The sequence below is a fragment of the Eucyclogobius newberryi genome, unplaced genomic scaffold (genome assembly GCF_026437365.1).
Source record: "Eucyclogobius newberryi isolate DKJ021-1_F unplaced genomic scaffold, fEucNew1.0.hap1 SCAF_19, whole genome shotgun sequence".
Lineage (NCBI taxonomy): Eukaryota > Metazoa > Chordata > Actinopteri > Gobiiformes > Gobiidae > Eucyclogobius > Eucyclogobius newberryi.
Window position 1 is genome coordinate 26,461,208 of NW_027315823.1, and position 23,066 is coordinate 26,484,273.

Here is a 23,066-nt window from a genome sequence, read left to right on the forward strand (position 1 = left end):
TAGATCAAAGTCAAAAATCATAATTTACTTCTGTCTGTCAAGTTACAGAACTGCAATCTGATAAGGAGCGGCCAATGTGCCGCTGGTCCAAAGCTCCGGGGCCAATTTAGACTTTATCTGTGAGTGTCTGAGGCCGGGGCCGGTTCTCGGTGACTGATGGTCCGGACTCACCTGGGTAGTAGCGCGTGACGCCGGTCGCACTGCCAAACACCTGCCACCGGAGGGAGCTGTCCTCTCTGCGGTTCTCAATAAAGACTCGCTCCAGGGCCTGAGTCCAGTTCAGCTCGTTTAGGATGACCGGCGCTGTGGAAACACAAACACAATGGTTAGAGATAAATGCATTTTAAACAACTGACATCATACATCCAGCTATTTTTGTTGACTATGGCAAATTAATATTAGTCCGAACAAGCGCGGTGAATTGAAAAAGTAGGCCACGCTTGGTTAATAGCATATTTCTGACAAATAAGACTAGATTTGCCAATAAAACAGGCATATGTGTGCAATGTACAGAGTATTGTTGAACTACATTTTACCACTGACACAATAACAATAAAGCAGGATAATCCCACAAAACAATTTTTAAATGTACAGTGTCGTCAATAACAGAAAAGAAATGTAATCAAATCACTGCATAGAAAATGTACCTGCGCTAAATATATATTGTTATTTATTATATATATTTATTGCAGAATAATAAGTCAATATAGTAAATATTGTACCAGGCCAACTAAATCAAGCATGCCTTAACTTTAGTAGAGATTTCTCATCTCTGAACAAGAGAAAAACTTTCAAATAACAAAAAGTAGCCTAAAAGTCATCTGAACAACCTTGTACGTGGCTGCATTAGAATGAATGTATATGTGCAGCGCGTCTCAGAGCAGGGATTCAGTTTTAATCGATGTGATCTGTGAAGAGTGACGACCGGAATCACAGATGACCTTGTGTTAAGGTCACAAGTCGCAGACCGCTCAACAGAGGCCTTTTTGCTTGAATTTCTCTCAAAGACAGCAGCAGGATAAAAACATCGTCCTAAACTCTCCACGCACGTATCTGCTCATCGCTGTGGCCGTCGGAACACTTTGGGGTCGCGTTTCTCTCGTGGGTCAGTGGTGTCGTGGGGGATGGATATTCAACTTCGGTCAAAGTGAACCGGAATAACAAGCCTCTCGGGCCTCGCAGTCTACATAAGTGACTTTTACATCTGAAATAATACCACCAGTTTGTGTAGAGATACTGCAGTAATGGCCCAAATACCTTAACATACGTGAGGTTGCGTATTGATTAAAGTTACATTAATCATTAATACATGAAGCGCTGTCTGGTGGTCGAGTGGTTAAGTCACAGCACATTTATGTCAGGCTCCAAGTGCAACTGACCGCTGACCATTTGCTGCATGTCTTCCCCTCTCTCTCATCCCCATTTCACTCTGTCCTCTCCTGTCTATTAAACCTACGGGTCACAAAATCTTTTATAAAATAAATAAGCACATGAAAATGTATATCCTGCTGGGACTGATATCTAACTGATTTCGCTCAGAGAAATCACTCACAAACGTTGCCATTACGGTTTGTGTTTTAAGTTTTCATTCAAGGATTCTGTTTAAAGTCAAACCCGTCTAGAAGCGTTAACATTTAAGACCGAATGCTGAACTGCTAATCTAATAAAGAAAATCCATGTTGGTAGAGGTCTAAAATGCAGGGTTAGAAGTTACATAAGACTGAATAATTTGTTGTTTGCAAAGGAAATGATGTTACCTTAATAACTGCAGTCCTTGCAATTTGCTAATTCGGACCAACAAGTTTTGACAAATCAAATGTCTGCATTCATCGATCTGGAATCAAGCCCTTTGCTGCTGGTTTATTTGCAAATAACTATTCATTGGCCAAAGTGTATATTGTACAGTAGGATTTTCATAGTTCACTATTCTCAGTCATTTTAGGCCAACACTTTTCATGGCATATAACAAAATGATATTGTTAACACACCTGTATATTAAGAGGCAGAGCATTCAGCCTGCAGTCTTTAAAGAGACTGGAGTCAGGAGCTGAGTGCAATCAGGGGTTTAATGGTCCCTGATTAAAGAGGAAACACAGACAGAGCTGAGAAACTTCACTCTGATTTAATTACTGCTCAAACCACACTGAGATAAGAAGCTGAGCTCATGCTTCTGTCGTCTATATCCACCTACCTTTTACTCAGAAATAACACATGGAAATACTCTACTTTTCTATACGTGGATAACATGTACATGGACACAGCTCCACTTGAGTCCTATTTCTACCAATCAATTAATCAACCTTTATTTATCGAGCCCTTTACAACACTCAAAGTGACCCAAGTGCTTCACAATAAAATCAAGGCAATACAAAACATAAAACTAAGTAAAAAACAAACTGTTCCAAAGAAAGTGTCACTACATTACAGTGTTAAAAGCCAGTCTGAATAAATACATTTTAAGCCTAGATTTAAACAGGCTAAAGTCTGTGATGGCGCATGTCGGGGGGCAGTTTGTTCCAGAGTCTGGGACCAGCAACAGAGAAGGCTCGATCCCCCCAAGTCTGGCTCCCGGGACGTCCAGCAGAAGCTGATTTGTCGACCTTCGAGCCCTTAGAACCCTCAGAGCCCTTAGAACCCTCAGAGCCCTTAGAACCCTCAGAGCCCTGCTTGGGTTTCGGACAGACAGGAGCTCGGCCAGATAAGGAGGTGCCAGGCCATTTAGAGCTTTAAAAACAAAAAGTAACGTTTTAAAATCAATTCTAAAAGAAACGGGAAGTCAATGGAGAGCAAAAAGAACTGGGGTGATGTGCTGACGTCTGGGCGTGTTGGTTAGAAAACGCGCTGCAGCGTTCTGGACAAGCTGAAGGCGGCTGAGGGCGACTGAGAGACACAGACATAAAGTTCAGGGCAATAATCTATTCTTGAGCTGATGAAAGCATGAATAGTTCTTTCAAGGTCGTGCCATATAAAAAAAGTAAAAAATAGTCTTGATCTCAGCGTCTTGAGATCAAGTCCTGGTTTAAATAATTTGAAAGCTCTCCCCATCTTCACCGAGCCACACACCTGATCTAAGACGCTTTTCTACTCTATGCACAGGCGTCTGGAACAGGGCTGCACAATATTTCGCAGTCACACTGAAATTGCCATTTGAATCCAAATGTTAATGCTCCTGGAGTTGTTTAAAATGTGCACTTTGAACATTTTTTCTCCCAAAATTGTGCAGCCCTAGTTTGCAAACATTGTCTTATCTCCCAGAGTTCCAATGGATGTAATTATCCAATCAAAGAATTGCATGGTCTATCCGTCTCAAAACAAACTTAGGGGGTAAAAAAGAAAAAAACAAAGAAATATCGCTGACATCTGCCAAATCAGCACTAAAGTAAACTAAACTAACTGTTCATCAGGGTTGAGAGAAGTCTAGACTTACGACTGATGCGACGATATTCGAGAAGAATCGCCGTCCGCTATTGAGACGTGTGCAACAAATAAGTGGCTGTGATTGGACTGGCAAAAAAATAAATATATATATATATATATATATATATATATATATATATATATATATATATATATATATGATGGAGACTTGATTTGCAGTGCACCTGTCAGACTCTTGCATTTGAAAGAAAGTGTTTCTGAAAGTGTTCGACAGAAACTGGTACAGTATCATTTTCTAAAAAAAGACATGAAACTAAAAGGGTCGGTTTGCGTCAAAGCTGAAGGTTTTGAAACGGGATCGATGGATTGTTTTAAGGGAAGACACTTTTGTTTATTGTCTTCTGTGTAACCTGCCTAGGGACAACAGATGCTATAATCTCATATTTAGACTCTAGTTTACATGTGTTCATTAACATGCACTTTAAATACAGAAATTATTGTCTAAATGTGTTTTGACAAAACTGTGTCTGAGTCTTGTCTTGAAAAAGAGATTAGTTAATAGTTATGGGACATTCCTGGTTGAATAAATGAAATAAATGCAAAAACAGATAAAGGCACGCTCGTCACCCACAGTTCACACTCTAATGTCTGTCAAAATGATAAAAATGTTGATTTCAAGGAGCACATCAATAAGCTGAATAGAATAAGTGGGTTTGTTTCATAACAATAAATACCACATCAAAATATATATTTTCTGATCTGCATTTATTTTTTTGATGCAAAACCAAAAGCCAAAGGAAAGCGCTTTCTTAAAACATAAATGTGTATAATTTTGCTGAGCAATTACGACCTGCTATTAGGTAATTAAACTGTTTTCCTCAAAGACATGAGACATAAAATCAGGTATCATTCTTTTAAAACTTCTGAAATCTAGGACACAAAAACATACTGCTGTTATTTTGTCAGACAAAGGCATAATAATTGCCCAAAAAGTTATTTCTGTCCTCTATGCTTCAAAACAATAGTACACATTCAATCACAGCCAGTGGTGAAGCACTTAACACTGTCAGAAGGATGGGGAAAAGTGAAAGGCAAATTACTGCAGCACCAAAGGGAGCTCCACGACATGTTTTTACAAAAATTCACAGAGAAAATCACAAAGAAGAAGTAAAAAGGACAGAGACGGCTGCGTATAATCAGACAGACTGAGGGGGAGGACCAGCTGCTGAAAGAAACACAAATTAGCAGATTTCATTCATCACAAAAATTCAATTTCATAACCAAAGACGACAAAAACAAGACGCTGTGTTGCTATATGCCTAATGCAAATGGGATGTAATAGCTGGAAATCCATTCTTTCTTGTACTACCACCTCTCACAAGCCTGCAACAGCTTTATACGTTGGGCACATCTTGGGAAATGATCAACAAGAAGAGGTGGAACAATAGAATAATATCCCACTTTTAGTTCAGGACATATCGCATATTAGAATACAGAATACATTGTCTTTAATAAAAAAGCGGCCAAAAGACACAATTACAAATGAAAAGAACAAAACCTTTGCAGTGTATAATCTTTCAACAGCGCATTTCAGATGGATCACCATATTATTGTCTGAATATTGTCATCGGGATTCATTTTTTGTCGATATCGCACACCACAAAGTAGCAGTGTTGACCCATACGACCTTCATTTTAAAGCAGTAGTAGGTCATTGTTTAATGTAAATTGTCACTCAAACAAATCCGAGTGAGTGATTGTTCGCTTTGCATCTGACCAGGTTATTTGTATTCCCCATAGCACACACATATTAACAGCCACATGGGAAAATAAAATAAATGAGTGAACGATCAAAATACTACAGCTTAAAGCTTAAAGTACACTTTATTGACATATGACAAGTTCTCGTGTTTTTCTAATTATTACTTAGTTTGGTGGTTTGTATGGTAAATATTCATTATAGTTTTGCATTAGTCAACCCTTAGAAGTTACAGGAAGTAGAGCAGAATGTCAACAAAACAACATTACATTAAAAAATTAGACAATTTACAATCAACTGACACATGTTCTCTTTTTCTGACAGTTAACAAAATAAAGGTGTTTTTTGTCAAATTGTAACTATTGTGTAACTACATGGATATAATATGGTTGCCAGGTATCAGAAACATGCTGCTCATGTGAAGTATAATACAAACCAATTTTGATAAACTGGGGAAAAAAAGGAATTTATTTTGGATGAAATATTGAATAAAATAATATTCACTATGTTTTAATGAAAATACTGTCCAACCTGTCATGCGTACTTTCTATGTACTATTTACTTTGTTTTTCCAGAAATGTCCCATAGAATCTGTTGGACACAGCAAACAATGCCATCAGACCAAGTATTAACTTCTTTATTTTATTTTAATTTTAAAAAGTGCCTGTAATAGAATTGAATCAAAGGAATCTAGAAATGTTTAATGGCACAATGTGGAACATTCAAGAAAAACCCCAAAAACATCTCCATGAGTCAAGCAGGTAGCAGACCTTCCACCACAAAACGTACATAGCTTTAAATAGTAAATTTACCCATTAAAAAATGCATACTCATCTTCTCATTACCTTTACAAATGATTCTCTGCGCCATACGGTAAATACTACTCGACACTTTTAAACCTTGTTATGTTATGTTTGCCAATCGTAGAACACAATCCATATTGCAACATGCACTGTATAAAGTGTGTTGTTTACAGTAGCGCACCGTGCATTCCCGGTTGTAAACAGAAACACACGAGCGTCCACCATCTCTGCTGTGATCGGTGCGTATCCCTGATAAGAGCCCACCGCAAAACTAATTCAGCTTGATTTATTCCGCTTGGATACGCCGCGACTTCTACGGACACTTGATAAAAAGACAAATTTCCCCCAGGAGAGAACACGGTCATGGACAAAGCCTCAGAGGAGCGGCACGTCGCACCATCCTTCACCACTAAACACCTCTCCCTTTGATATCTTTAAAAGGCGATTCATCAAGAACGCCGCCATGACACCTCTAACACCCTTGGCTGTAACCGTTTACCACGTTCACGGCGAGCGGGGCAACAATTATGAGAGGGATTTATTGCATCTCTACGTGGGACGATATCTCACCCCCGTCCCATGACCCGCGCCCCTCAACCTCCCAGTGCACACATTACTCACTGTGCGCCGTGTGATATAGTCCCGTGCCCTGGATTCAGCCTGCACTGTGGGGGAGTCACATGTATGAAGTCAGTAGTACAAAAGGAACAGGCGTGTCAGACGTACATCACCACAAGAACATGAGAAACCTGCCAGGCTCAATTTGTTCATAATAGTACCCCAAAGTGCTTCACACGACATTAAAACAAAGATACATTAAAATCACAACGACGTGACAGAAATCACAAAACCTTCATCTCTACTCGTTCAATTTAACAACAAAAAAGAGGGAAACCCGAGATGAAAAGAACTCCACTCCACCATAAAATATCTATAACACTTTATATTAACTACACTTACTCCTACCGTAGTAAAGAATTAATAGAGACTTAATTAATAACAAATAACCTATTAAGAATGATACAGCCTTAGTCATTACTTAACTCATTCCTAACCATAACCTTAATTAACTAGTTAGTGAGCCTGAATCATGCCATGTTCATTATGAATTGGGTCTTTGTTCATGCTTTGTTAAGGCAAATTAAGCTGTAATTATTATGAAGTGGTATCAAAATATCTGTTTATATATAAATAAACCCCTGGTACGGACAAACATTTTAGATTTGACTTAATTATAAAAGTTTTTGTTTTTAAATCACCCCTGGTATGAACAAAACTGCTATCAAATATCCCTCACCTCATAACCTATGTACATATTACAAGTGTACTTATATTGCACAAAATAAGAGCTGAATACTGCACAATAACTCTATCAGATGATTTTGTACAGTTTTATATTACATAACATGATAACGGTATCTCCCAAAAATATTAGCAAATTTTATCAACAGTTTTTCTGTATTCAAAATCAGTAAATGCCATGACATTTCTTTAAAATAAATGTAGACGGATGTGCTATTGCTTTGTCTGAAATGTTCCACCGTCTGGCATTAAACGTATCTAGTTCCATGGGGACAATCACGGGATGACACCAGACAAGGTCAGACATCTCACAGTAATGTAGCTACTTTTCATGTGTATTTTTTATGTCACTGCTTCACAAAGTGTCATCAGAAATAGGTTTATGTTCCTCTAATTTCATTGACCTATTCTTTATTAATTATGTGATCAAAATGTCATAGAATCAGCACACTTTATTTACTGTAACTGTAATTGTGTCATCAACCCTTCCAGGGACCATGGTATTTTTTGCTAAAACCTAGCACTTGACACATTTTTTTAAATAATAATTCCTGTTCAGACAAATAAATTCAAACTTGGAAATTGACAATCTTCACAAAACAACCTCTGCCTGTAATAACTTTAATGAGAAAAAATGATTACACATCATTTCTAACAGCTAAATATGATGCAGATAGTAAAAACTGGTTTGGTTAACGGTTACAGGTGCTTGCAGCCACAAAAGTAAATTCGGTTCTTATTGGAGTTAACATTAAAACTGCCCAGTCTTTTCTTTAAAGCTGAAGGCCATCATAGCCCAGCGTGCTCACCTCCTGCGCCACCTCGTTTTCCAAGTTTTCTTTTGTCAATCCAATTTCTTTCCAATCTGCTGCTCTTGCTCCTCTTCTTTTTCTTCCTTGCTTCAGGTTTGCTGCTGCAGTGGCCTGGCTCCTTGGTAAAGAGGCAGGACCCTAAACCTTTTATCCACCACACAAAATGGAGGACACTAAAACTGGCAGTGGCGGCAGCAGCAATTCACTACAAATGTAAGCGAAAACAAAGTCCATGGAAATCCCAGGAAATAAAGGTAATTCTTTAGCTTTGGCTGGGAAAATGTATCGAGGGTCATGTAATTGTTTCACGCTGCAGGTGGTGTGATTTATGCTAACTCCACAAAGAAGAAAAACACTTTTCAATTTAAAGTTTTATTACTTCTGTCACAGTGACAACCTCTGAACCAATGTGTCAATCAAAATACTGAAGAACATACTTTTTTCAAGTTCAGTGGAATGAAAAACAACCACAATGGAATAATTAAAACCGCAAGCGGCATCCAACGGCCCTCGCGGGCCGCCGGCCTTCCGACTCTGCGCTTTCAACTTGATAAAGATGGCGCCCTTATTGTGTGTTGAATTAAAAAAGAACTTGACAGACGGCGACACATTGGACATGGCCAATCCAGTGCAAATGAACACAAGTGTCAGTCAAATTTGCTGCGCCGCCGCACAGAGACCGTAGCACTTGGAATAAAAGTATGGATAACTTTTGATGCCGCGCTTGTGTAAATGATATTTCCCAAAGTAAAGCTTGATCGAGCTATTGCCCAGGGAGGAGTTTGTTAAAGTGTGAAGCGTAAATGTGAACATTTCAAGGATTTGGCGTTTTTCCCATTTGTGACAGTATATTTGCAGCTCCACGGCACAGAGACCGTACCACTTAAAATCAAAATATGACTAACTTTTGATGCCCCATTTGTGTAGATGATTTTCCTCAAATATGAGCTTGATCGGGCAATCGCCCTAGGAGGAGTTCGTTAAAGTGTGAAGCGTAAAAATGTGGTCATTTTAGAGATTTCGCTGTTTTCCCATTTCTGACATACATTTGCGGGTCCGCCACACAGAGACCGTAGCACTTAAAATCAAAATATGACTAACTTTTGATGCCCCGTTTGTGAAGATGATTTTCCCCAAATATGGGCTTGATCGGGCAATCGCCCTAGGAGGAGTTTGTTAAAGTGTGAAGCGTAAAAATGTGGTGATTTGAGCGATTCTACAATTTTCCCATAAGGATAACATGGGATGTTTCTGTCAACGCTTCGGTTACAACGTACAAAATATGACTTTGGCTCTCATACTTTTATGATCAGGATGGCAAATTAGAATTTTGTTCAAAATATCATGTCATTTGGAAAAACTCTATTGTTTATAGGCCACTCTGAAGGCCAAATAGTCAGAATTCTGGGAAACGTTTGCGGCTCCGTCGCACAGAGACCGTAAAAGTTATCCTTAAAATTTGCATAACTTTAGATGCCCCACTTGTCTAGAGGACGTACACCGATTTTGAGGTTCGTGGGCAAAACGCACTAGGAGGAGTTTGTTAAAGTGTGAAACATAAAAATGTGGATATTTGAGAGATTTTGCGGTTTTCCCATAGGGATAACATGGGAGGTTTCTGTCATCGCTACGACTACGCCGTAAAAAATAAGGCATTTGTCTGATTGGCTTTTTTGATCGGGACGCCAAAATAGAATTTTGGGTAAAGTTTAGAACATTTTGGTAAAACTAATTTTTGACCTTCAATGTTAATTTCAAGGTCACTCTGTAGGGGGCGCTATCGCGCCCATTTCAATTTTGTCATCATAAACTGGTCCAAACAAGAAAGTTTAACAACTGATTCAAATTTGGTCCTAATCGGACTCGTTTTGATCAAATGGGAGCAATTTTTAGATCTGCAATATTCCAAAATAAGTTGTCCAACTTTGCGGCTGCGCCGCACATAGACCGTAAACGGTATCTCAAAAAATTGGATAACTTTAGATGCCCCACTTGTCCAGAGGACGTACGCCGATTTTGAAGTCGGTGGGCAAAACGCCCTAGGAGGAGTTCGTCAAAGTTTGACGTGAACAAAATGGCTAACACAGCGTGTGTTCATTTTCAAAGGAAGATGGCGGCCATAGGGTAAGTCTGGGGGCGTGGTCACAATGATTTTTTTTTTTTTGTCCTCACGAGATGAATGCGTGTCCCAAATTTCGTAGCTTTACGCCAAAGTTGACCTCGGGGCGTCTCCCATAGGCGCAATGTATTTTGACTTTTGTCGGTGGCGCTGTCGCGCCATTTTTTGACGAAAAAAAAAATGGCCCTGAAAAAATCTAATTTTTCGCCGATTCTGAATTTTGGGCAAAGTTTGGTGAGTTTTTGAGCATGTTCAGGGGGTCAAATTAGAGCTCAAAAAGCAGAAGAACAAGAAAAATAATAAAAATAAAAATAATTAAAGCCGCAAGCGGCATCCAACGGCCCTCGCGGGCCGCCGGCCTTCCGACTCTGCGCTTTTGACTTGATAAAGATGGCGCCCTTATTGTGTGTTGAATAAAAAAAGAACTTGACAGACGGCGACACATTGGACATGGCCAATCCAGTGCAAATGAACACAAGTGTCAGTCAAATTTGCTGCGCCGCCGCACAGAGACCGTAGCACTTGGAATAAAAATATGGATACCTTTTGATGCCCCGCTTGTGTAGATGATTTTTCCCAAAGTAAAGCTTGATCGAGCTATTGCCCAGGGAGGAGTTTGTTAAAGTGTGAAGCGTAAATGTGAACATTTCAAGGATTTGGCGTTTTTCCCATTTGTGACAGTATATTTGCAGCTCCACGGCACAGAGACCGTACCACTTAAAATCAAAATATGGATAACTTTTGATGCCCCGTTTGTGTAGATGATTTTCCCCAAATATGAGCTTGATCGGGCAATCGCCCTAGGAGGAGTTCGTTAAAGTGTGAAGCGTAAAAATGTGGTGATTTTAGAGATTTCGCTGTTTTCCCATTTCTGACATATATTTGCGGGTCCGCCACACAGAGACCGTAGCACTTAGAATCAAAATATGGGTAAGTTTTGATGCCCCGCTTGTGTAGATGATATTCTCCAAATATGAACTTGATCGGACAATCGCCCTAGGAGGAGTTCATTAAAGTGTGAAGCGTAAAAATGTGGTGATTTGAGCGATTCTACGATTTTCCCATAAGGATAACATGGGATGTTTCTGTCAACGCTACGGTTACGCCGTACAAAATATGACTTTGGCTCTCATACTTTTATGATCAGGATGGCAAATTAGAATTTTGTTCAAAATATCATGTCATTTGGAAAAACTCTATTGTTTATAGGCCACTCTGAAGGCCAAATAGTCAGAATTCTGGGAAACGTTTGCGGCTCCTTCGCACAAAGACCGTAAAAGTTATCCTTAAAATTTGGATAACTTTAGATACACCACTTGTCTAGAGGACGTACACCGATTTTGAGGTTGGTGGGCAAAACGCACTAGGAGGACTTCGTTAAAGTGTAAAACATAAAAATGTGGTAATTTGAGAGATTTTGTGGTTTTCCCATAGGGATAACATGGGAGGTTTCTGTCATCGCTACGACTACGGCGTAAAAATTTAGGCATTTTTGTGATTGGCTTTTGTGATCGGGACGGCAAAATAGAATTTTGGGTAAAGTTTAGACAATTTTGGTAAAACTAATTTTTGACCTTCAATGTTAATTTAAAGGTCACTCTGTAGGGGGCGCTATCACTGCCATTTCAATTTTGTCAGCCTAAACTGGTCCAAACTAGAAAGTTTAACAACTGATTCAAATTTGGTCCTAATCGGACTGGTTTTGATCAAATGGGAGCAATTTTTAGACCTGCAATATTCCAAAATAAGTTGTCCAACTTTGCGGCTGCGCCGCACACAGACCGTAAAAGGTATCTCAAAAAATTGAATAACTTTAGATGCCCCACTTGTCCAGAGGACGTACGCCGATTTTGAAGTCGGTGGGCAAAACGCCCTAGGAGGAGTTCGTCAAAGTTTGACGTAAACAAAATGGCTAACTCAGCTTGTTTTCATTTTCAAAGGAAGATGGCGGCCATAGGGTAAGTTTGGGGGCGTGGCCACAATGTTTTTTTTTGTTTATCCTCACGAGAGGAATGCGTGTCCCGAATTTCGTAGCTTTACGCCAAAGTTGACCTCGGGGCGTCTCCCATAGGCGCAATGTATTTTGACTTTTGTCGGTGGCGCTGTCGCGCCATTTTTTAACGAAAAAAAAAATGGCCCAGAAAAAATAAAATTTTTCACCGATTCTGAATTTTGGGCAAAGTTTGGTGAGTTTTTGAGCATGTTCAGGGGGTCAAATTAGAGATCAAAGCGCTGAAGAAGAACAAGAAAAATAATAATAATAATAATATTTTTAGCAAAAACAATATAGCCGTTTTTACTATAACAACAAATGATACATCGTTTGAAAGCTCTAAGCCTTCCCGATGCCGCCATGGGGTGGAATTATCATTACGAGCGCTTACGCGCTCGTCACTCCCTATTCCGTCGGGATGCCCCGCCCACTCCCCATAGACTTCCATTGATTTGAGCAGATACAAGCATGGCCCATGCCTGCGGCATGGATTCTCGCATACGGGACGATGCCAGGAGGGTTTTTGGAGGAATGCAGCGCTTCGCGCTGCTGTTGTCAACAATTAGTGAATGGGCTACGCCCATTCACTAATTGTTGACTATTTCTGTCATAGCAGGAGTAAGTATGCATGATCCATGCCTTCGGCATGGGCTAGTTCACTGTACTTGCCAGGGGCGACGGGGTACCAGACAGTTGCAACGCTGCCTTCGGCAGCGTTGCGGGAGCAATAGGCCCTCCCCCTGCTGGGGCTCGGGCCTAAATATAGCCGCAAGCGGCAATGATCGGCCCTCGCCACGCCGCCGCCACACCGCCGCCACGCCGCAAGAGGAGGGGGCGCTAACGCGCCCCAATTGTCCTTTTATTACGCCTACTGCTGAATCTGTGACGCTGTCACATCTTCTCCCCTTTGTTTTACCATCAAAAAGCAATTTTATTTTGAATTCTTGGCAAAATGTGCGGCTTTGCCGCACAGACACCGTGACTCTTTGAATGAAAATGTGGATAACTTTTGATGGTCTTGAAGATGAGTCTCACCAAATTTCAGGTTAATAGGGCTGACGCCCTGGGAGGAGTTTGTGAAAGTCTAAAGTGTAAACATGTTCTGGCGATTTCCCCATTGGAATAACATGAAAGGTTTCGGTCATCGTTACGGCAACGCCATAACAATTATGACATGAGTCATTGACTTTTTTGATGGGGATGCTAAAATTGAGTTGTGTGTCAAATTTCATATAATTTCGCAAAACTAAACATTTAACCTCCATATAAAATCTGTAGGGGGCGCTGTGGCGCCAAATTAATTTATTTCACTTCAAGTAGGTTTAGGGCAAAGAGTTTAACAACTGATTCTAATTTGACGCAATTCGGACTTTATCTGCGCAAACGGCAGAAATTTTAAATATGGGAGATTTCTGAAATTCTAGCTACAGTTTGCGGCTTCGCCGCACAGAGACCGTGAGAGGTATCAATGTAATTTGGATAACTTTTGATGTCCCACTCCTCAGTAGCATTTTCACCAAATTTCAGCTTTTTAGGGCCAACGCCCTGGGAGGAGTTCGTAAAAGTACGACGTTTGGAAAAACTCCGAAGTCATGTTTAGCCATTTTTGAAGCAATATGGCCGACATTTGGTTGGGCGGACGGCGTTGCCGTAATAATATTTTTTACTTCTCTTGTCACCATCTACCTCTGCGCCAAATTTCATGATTCTACGATCAGATTTTTTTTGGGTCATTTCCCATCTCTCAATGCATTTTTGGTACATTTGGGGGCGCTGACGCGCCAATTTTTTTAATTTTAGAAAAGGGAAATAGCCAGAATGTAGAGAGGCACGATTTTTAGAGGCGTGCAAATTTTTGTGACTTTTCGTCAATGTTCACTGGGTGAAAAATAGGGGGGTTGGTCCCGAGAAGAAGAAGAAGAAAGAAAGAAAGAATAATATTCCGATGCGAAAACAATGTTTCCCATTTTTCAAATATCATAAACTATACATTTTCGGAAAGCGCTCGCGCTTTCCTACCTCATGGTGTGGGTCCCTGGTCACTGACGGGTACTTTCGATAATTTTGAGTGGGCTCCGCCCACTTTGTGTTTTTGGCCCTCTATACAGTAATAATGTTCAATTTTTGCATTACATGCTTATATGCACGGAACATGCAAGAGATGGGGAACGTATTCGTGAGCTACTTAGCGCAAATGAGTGCTTTATATGGGGATGACGACCGCTTCGCGGTCGTCATCCCAATGTAAAGTGCTCGTTTAGTGCGAACTTTTGCACGGGCTTCGCCCGTTTACAACGGTAATGTTCCATTTTCCTACAACTAATTAGTATGCACGGGGCGTGCATGAGTGGAGGAGTGCGTTAGTGAGTGTTTGGAAGTGGGCGAGCGCTTCGCGCTCGATTTTGTGCGCACTACGTGCGCACTTTCGCAGCCGTGCTTCGCACGGCCTTACGAGATTAATAGGCCTCTCGCCAGCTTGTGGCGCTCGGGCCTAATAATATTTTTAGCAAAAACAATATAGCCGTTTCCACTATAACAACAAATTATACATCGTTTGAAAGCTCTAAGCCTTCCCGATGCCGCCATGGGGTGGAATCATCATTACGAGCGCTTACGCGCTCGTCACTCCCTATTCCGTCAGGATGCCCTGCCCACTCCGCATAGACTTCCATTGATTTGAGCAGATACAAGCATGGCCCATGCCTGTGGCATGGATTCTCGCGTACGGGACGATGCCAGGAGGGTTTTTGGAGGAATGCAGCGCTTCGCGCTGCTGTTGTCAACAATTAGTGAATGGACTACGCCCATTCACTAATTGTTGACTATTTCTGTCATAGCAGGAGTAAGTATGCATGATCCATGCCTTCGGCATGGGCTAGTTCACTGTACTTGCCAGGGGCGACGGAGCAATAGGCCCTCCGCCCTGCTGGGGCTCGGGCCTAATAATGATATTGTTTTCCCTCTGCCTGGGTGGGGTTCTTCTGGATACTCCATGGACATGCACACTATAGTTCAGACTTAACACATATATTTGGAGATGGGTCCCATGGGTGCTGCTCTGTGTCACCCAATACTCTCACCCTGGACACGGACTATTTGAGCCACTCCCCTCAGGCAGGAGGCCACTCCCCTCAGGCAGAAGGCCACTCCCCTCAGGCAGGAGGCTACGTTCCATCCGGACCAGAACCTTCCGGCACAAGAACAGTTTCTTTCCCTCTGGGACTATGAACCGTGGGACGACTCTGAGGAGCAACGATTATTGAATATTCAGATTTGTACAGAGAGGGCAGATTTCCGCACACCTCCCCAGCGCTGGCTCTCGGCCGTGTCCCTAATTAAAACCGAGCCGTAAATAAAAACATGTGGAATGTAATTTGTGAGGCTGCTGGGGAGTGAAGTGGGGTTGCCGTGCCGACCGTCCTCATTAGCGTGCGGGTAAATGATAGTGCTCCTTCACTGGGCACACACTGAAGGCTGCCTGAGAGGGAGAGTCTGCCCACAGTCTCACTTTAAATCCCTCTTTCTTATCCTCGCCTCTCGATCTGTCTGGAACTTTTTCACAAATCACTTTTCAAGCTTTTTTTCCCCTCAAATATAAATATAATCTGGTTTGATTTCGGGAAGTGCTGGCCTGATTTGCAGAGCAGAGTGAATTGGTTTGGAAAGAAGGGTGACTCGAGGTGATCAGTGTGTGGGTATTTGAGTTTATATAATTGCATCGCCATTTTTGAAAACCTAAATGCTTTATGAGTCACTTAGCCACAAATTATGTTGACAATCATATATAATTAATTACTGATGCAAACGCCAGCTTCGTCTCATTTTACAAAGATAAATTGCCAATTGAATGGGTGGGAATGCGGCGTATGATGCGACACCTGAGGGCAAAAAGGAGCAGGTGGATCAAATTGTTCACGTACAAATAATTACAAAGCAAAATGAAAAATAAAAGTATAAATGTTAACCCCTGTCGTGATAAAATTGATCAAGATTATTATGTTACCTGATATTAATTCTACTAGAGCGAGATCATGGTCAATAATCATGAATAAAAAGGTAAAATTGGGATGTTTGCTAATTGTGACATTACAATTTGATCGTAACATCTCCATTATTATTATTTATCCCCACATTTAAACTAAAATGAGGAACAAACATGGAGTGGTTATATTTGAACCGAATACATCTGCTTAAAACAAAAGATACAATTTGGCGACGTGTTTGTCTCGGGTCAGTTCTCCAGACTCAAACCTGGCTCGAGGAAAAACCTGTCAGTTACTCAATATAAATATAAATATAAGGTGAACTGGATCATGTTTTGCCCGGGGGCTTCCTTCAGGGAGGTTAGAGCATGGACCAGTGAGGAATACTGCAATCTGTGCACATTACTCGCAGTTTTAAGGGATTTTAATGCTATGGAATGTGAAATGTGCCCAACAGTAAATTGAGCTAAAGCTACCATTTAAAATAGTAGAAATAGGGCTGAACAGTTTTGGGGAAAATGCACAATTACATGTGCAATTTATGTGTTGATAATATGATTCAGTTTAAAGTTGACATTTTAGTTAGTTAGTAAGTTAGTTTAGTTGCAATTGGCAGTTCAAAAGTCATATTGGGGAAAAGTTCTGCGTTAACATTAAAAATCGACCAGGAAAATTTACAAGAAGAGAACAGTTAATTCAGGACGTGTTTGAATACACTTTATTATGTAATTATGTAGAATAACACAGAATATTTTTTTTTTGTGGACGAAATTATGGTACTTAAAAAAGTCAGTCTTCACGATTTGCTAATCGCGTCCGTTCCAATTGCAAATATTGATTCGATTGCGATTGATCTTGCAGCCTTGAATAGAACCAGTCAATATTCACCACATTATAGTCTTTAAATCTTTAAATAAGTCAATATTCACCACATTATAGTCTTTAAATTAATTAACCAGGACCGGCTTCCTGTACAAACTTCACTCAAAGTTGAGGTATAGTTTGGAAAATGTGTCCATTGCATTTAATATATTTTTGACTATACTAATAATCATATCGTTTCTTAAATGTTTCTTAAATAAATACGTTACAACTGACACCGCTGTTTAAACGCACAGTGTTGTGTGATTTGTGGGCCAAAACAATGCCTTGAGCACAGTAAATAGTCGGTAGTAGTCACAGTGTGCATGGATGTTTGTATGAGCGCAGTGTGTGGTGGGTGGATTAATCTTCCCCGTCCCCGTGCAAAAAAATGAAACATTAAAGCTGCTGCTCTTTCATCTGCACAGCTTGCCCGACCCATCCATTCACTTGTGATAACCACGTTTGTGTGCACGGACGACTACAATGAGAGACTGACAATGTGACGTGAGCGGCTGCAAACGGCACCGCGTGTGAGGATTTAAACTTCATCTTACATGAAAGGACTCCCCACAATGACTGGAGGTTCTCCCTGAGTCCCGCTGAGAACAGTAGCTGCTTATGCTAAGACAAACACTGAAGTATAGGCCAATAGTATGGGCTGTTAGTGGGGCAAATATATCACACGCATTAGTACTGCACAGAGCCTGGGGAGGGATTCAACCACAAAATAGTAATGCAATTAAGGAGTATTATTGTTGGCTTATATTGGTGGGTGAATGGGCATCTGGTATAAAACGAAACAAACAGGGTGATTTCTACACACTGTAATTAGAAGTGGCCAATATAATGATAATATATTAATATAATATGTATGTGGATGTATCTGGATGTTGGTTCTTGGTTGACACGTCTCTGCAACATCGCGTGGCATTCGGGGGCCGTGCCTCTGGACTGGCAGACAGGGGTGGTGGTCCCTCTGTTCAAGAAGGGGGACTCTATACCCTCCATCGGGTGCTCGAGGGTTCATGGGAGTTTGCCCAACCAGTCCACATGTGCTTTGTGGATCTGGAGAAGGCTTTCGACCGTGTCCCTCGGGGTGTCCTTTGGGGGGTGCTTCGGGAGTACGGGGTCCGGGGCCCTTTGCTCAGGGCTGTCCGGTCCCTGTATGACCGGAGCAGGAGCTGTGTCCGCATTGCCGGCAGTAAGTCAGACCTGTTCCCAGTGCATGTTGGACTCCGCCAGGGCTGCCCTTTGTCACCGGTTCTGTTCATAATTTTTATGGACAGAATTTCTAGGCGCAGTCAGGGGTTGGAGGGTGTCCGGTTTGGGGACCACAGGATCTCATCTCTGCTGTTTGCAGACGATGTTGTCCTGATGGCTCCATCAAAACCGGACCTGCAACATGCACTGGGACGGTTTGCAGCCGAGTGTGAAGCGGCTGGGATGAGAATCAGCACCTCCAAATCCGAGGCCATGGTTCTCGACCGGAAAAAGGTGGCTTGCTCTCTTCAGGTGGGTGGGGTGTCCTTGCCCCAAGTGGAGGAGTTCAAGTATCTCGGGGTCTTGTTCACGAGTGAGGGAAGGATGGAGCGTGAGATCGACAGGCGGATCGGTGCAGCGGCTGCAGTGATGCAGTCGCTGTTGTGATGAATTCTTCCTGCAAATTAGACATGAACGAATACTTTTCTTTTAACATATTTCTGTGGGACTGACAGAATATCAGGATATACTCATTATATTTTTGTTCACTATCTCCCACCCCAAACTCTAAGGCAACTTTCTCTGCCCTGATATCGACACAGAGATCTGAGTTTTGCGCAGGTCTCTCTCTTTTTGCAAGAAAGAAGTAATGGGATAAAAACTAACAAAAAACAAGGCAGGTTGACTCGTCTACTTTCTTAATTTTATTACTTTGCCACAAAATACACTAAACTAACATGCACAAATGATGAGACTTCAGCGTCAACACCAGAAACATTATTTGACCCAACACATACACTAAAAGAAACCCGAGACCAGCATGAATCTCTAAGCTGTCTGTAAACAGGACTGCGACGATTATTTGATTAATCGTGATTAGTCAACCTCTTAAACAATGATCGTAATTGTTTTTCTGATAATCACAATTGTTATCTTTATATTTAAAGTCTCTAAAACACATACAGACTTTTTATAACAACGACCGCAGCATTATTAAATCAAAATGTCATTCCTGATTCCTGATTTTCATTAATAATACACTTTATCTGTAAATATTCTCTTTCTAGAACCCTTCAGTCACAATATTTATTTGGTTGATAATGTGTTTAAAAAGTCTCAATGGACAATAGAAACAATCTTTCCTCGGTCAATTTCAAAAACAATCATTGACCAGTTGACCACTAAAATAATTGTTGGTGACGACTCTATCTAGAAATGACTCTGAAACCAAAAGAAAGACAAGAAGAGATGAGATGAAGATAATATGGTTTGGTTTTGAATTAATCTTTCTCAATATCAAATAACAGGAGTGGAGGTAGTACTTAAAGGCGGTATGGACGATTTTTCGGCGATTTGAGAACGCAGGCGGAAGTGCGCATGCGCACTCCCCCGTGCGGACTGATACAACACACATGTGCGTTTGTTTATTAGCGCAACGGAGCGCATCGCATCGCTCGTCTCCCGTAGATTTCTGTCCACTTCTGCGTCAGCTCGAACTGTCTTTCTCCGTCTTCATTTTGCCCCGTACACTGAGGGAACTATATTATGATAGATTCATGCGCTTAGGCACGCGGAAACGTGGGGACGAGCCTGACGCGGCTGCAGGTGAGCGGTAGGTGCGTTTTATGATTGATTTAATTTATCCACGCCACGAGGAAATATGATAACAAATTTGCTGAAAAAAATCGTCCATACCACCTTTAAACAAAAGTACAAGATACAGAAGCAAAAATATACTTTAGAAAATGTATCGCAGATTATTCATAACTATTCAAGAGTAAAATATGGTGATCTTGAGTCAATCAATCTCAATTCTCAATATTCGAGACATTTATAAGTGTTTTTTGTTTGCTGAACTTAAACTCGTTAGTCAGTGTCACCATGAATGTGCTTAAAATATCACCTCAAACACTTTTTAATTTTCAGTCCAGTTCAAAAATATAGTAACGTAGAAAGTAAATAGTATCCACTACCTAAAATTTGACTTAATACAGTACTTTTACTTTCCACCACTGATCAAACCAATGCAAGAAATTCACATTGGGAACAACATATTTGGAGGTATTAGAGGTAATAAGGTACACTCTTCACAACCGTCCCACTGTGGCCGAGTTGCAATGTCCACTCCATAATAAGCAATGACAATTATAGAAGAAAAGTGTCTGAATATTTGACCTAAGCTAATTAGAAAGTTTGCAGACTGGGCAGCAGAAATCAGCAGTGGAATAATGAATCATAAAACGCTTCATTACGGCGCTCAGGGAACACTCTCCATCTCAATAAACGGACCCGGGGCCCCTCGCCGACAAATCAAATCCAGGCACACATTCGGCCCCGTTTAGCCTCTGGAGAAGATCGTCATAAAGGCTGTTTTTGGCTCCAAATTGGTTCTTTTAATAAAGCAGCTCTCCTTCACTTATCTCCTTCTTGTTTATCTCATCTATAAGGAACACATTTGAACTGGGCGATTGCACTGCTATGTATGGTGATGATTGTTCAGTTTTTTAAGAATTCAGTTATAGAAGTTGCAAACATGGAGTAAATCTGCTAGAACACCAAATGATGGGAACTGGTCTAATAAACAAAAAGCGTGAATCCTATGACAGTGCTTTTTAATGTTGGTCTGTTTGAATGTTTTCTTTAAATCTTTACATGTTTTTTATCATTTGTGTGCAGAGGTAAACTAAGATAAATACTATGAGAAAATACAAAAGAACAAACTGATGTATCTCTGTTGTACTTAGTTAGTTCTGTCTCGTGTGCTTCATGTGATTGTTGAAGAGGTGGAGTCGAGCGGAGCGTTTCACTCTGATCTGTCCAACAAACTTGTATTGTGCAAGATATTCAGTGTAGTTAGACTTCTGGGTGAACGTTTGGAGTGGACAGTTGTGGATTGTTAAATTTGCACAGAAAACAGTTTGTCTCATGTGTCTGCGGCGCCTCAGCACCTCCACAAGCGAGAGCAGGGACTGAGAGGCTCTTTAGGGTCGCTTTGGCATTTTTACTGACCGCTGTATTTGGAAGGTCCAGGGTCAGAGGCCACGCTATGCCACTGTCTTCTAGGAAAGCCTTTGACACACTGTAGAAGAAGACGTCAGGGAACGCATCGTGTTTTCTATATTTTAAGCTGTTTCATTACTATCAGACTCATATTCACGGAGAAATTAGTCTAATGAGGAAGTGAATCTAGACGTGGCAGAACACAAAGACACACGTGGAGTACGGACATGCGAAGGCAGTCTGCAGTTTAGAACCTGCCGCATTGAAACGAGACTTTCTTGGCCAGACCTGACTCACAGGTCAAAGGACAACCTGTGCATCACTACCATGGACCATATTTCTCAGGAGCAGATGACCAGATGTGAAGACACCGACACAGGTAAATCAGCTCACACAGAGTCATCAAGGACAGTGGGGACAGATGTGATGCGCTTTCTGTTTGTTACGCTTTCAAAATGTGTGTTTTATTCCAACTCATATTCACTGAGAAATGTGTCTAATTAGTCCTGAGGCGCAGTGGACCGTGGGTGCGCTGTGAAAACCCCAGTTCAAAAGACGCTTCACTACCATTAACAGGGTTCAAGTTCTATTTTCTTCGTAAATTTCATGTGCACGACTCTTATTCAGGAGCGCTGTATAGCCTGAAAGTGGAAAATTGACAAAGAAAGAGCCAGGATGTTGTGCGGTTGCCTGAATTCGTCTCACAGTTTCTTTTATATTTTAGTGCCCACATCCCACTGAGAAAACTGCCCACTCACTCCTCTGCTGCTAATCCCAAAGCTTCACACGCTGTAGTCCAGACCTGAGAGCACCCAAAGGCCCACAGGAAGACGCCCACAACTCTCTCCTCATACAACCCCTCCACTGCCCCGTCGGGATTGGCCAGGGGCTGCAACAGACTCATTCACTATCTCCTCAAAGCAACAGGAGACACACACACGCACGCACGCACACACACACGCACACACACACACACGCACACACACACACACACACACACACACACACATCATGGACACAATCACAAGTAACACAGAGCGCCTTTAATCTCCTCTTTCTTCTATCTGGACTTCTTAAACCCAGTGTGCACAATGGGACCACACTGGCTTTCAACTATATTTACTTAAAAATAAAAAAAACAATCGAAACATGCAACACATGTTTATAATGGATTTGGCTCTGAATCTGAAGTTGGCAATCTCAGCACAGCAGAGCGTGAAATGGGAACTAACTAAACAGCATCAATAGTAAACAGGAAAAACACTTCTATGCACTGTACCACTCCAGTGCCTTGTAGTTCCCTGCCCCGAACTCAATCAAGAGCCCTTTATTCTGAGTCAGGTAAAGTCAGAAGAGAGAGGGATGGAGAACGGAGAGAGGCATCGACAGAGAGAGATGAGGAGGTGAGAGAAAAGACAAAGAGAAAAGCAGAAAGAGAGGGTAAGAGAAGGAGACAAATAGAGAGAGGGGGTGACTGGCAGACATACAGAGGAGACTGGAGGAGACAGAGAGACAGGGAGAGAATGGGGAACAAAGGAGAAAGTAGGTAGACAGGAAAGACAGAGGTGCAAGGGGTGAGCAATAAACAAGGAGAAAGAGGGAGAGAGAGAGATGAAAGAGAAAAGCATAGAGAGGGAGAAACAGATAGTGTATGGCGACACCTTTGATTTTGATGCAATCCATGACCAATTAATGTAGGGCAAATATCAATATCAATGAGGCATTGAAACTCCTTATAAACATATTTTCCTTGGCTTACATCATTTTCTTTCAACCTCAGCTTGAATTAATATGAAAAGTATAATATAATATGTTCAGACAACCTAAAATATAAACAATGTATTACAAAAATGC

The 23,066-nt window shown here is 41.2% G+C and overlaps 1 protein-coding gene across 1 annotated transcript in view; it reads right to left on the reverse strand.

Annotated features, from left to right (window-relative positions):
* Positions 1 to 23,066, reverse strand: part of cacna2d2a (calcium channel, voltage-dependent, alpha 2/delta subunit 2a) — a 202,192-nt gene that overhangs the window by 60,529 nt on the left and 118,597 nt on the right. The window contains exon 7 of the mRNA XM_072452528.1: positions 172 to 303. Within this exon, the coding sequence (XP_072308629.1) occupies positions 172 to 303 (132 nt within the window). The remainder of the gene's footprint in view (positions 1 to 171; positions 304 to 23,066) is intronic.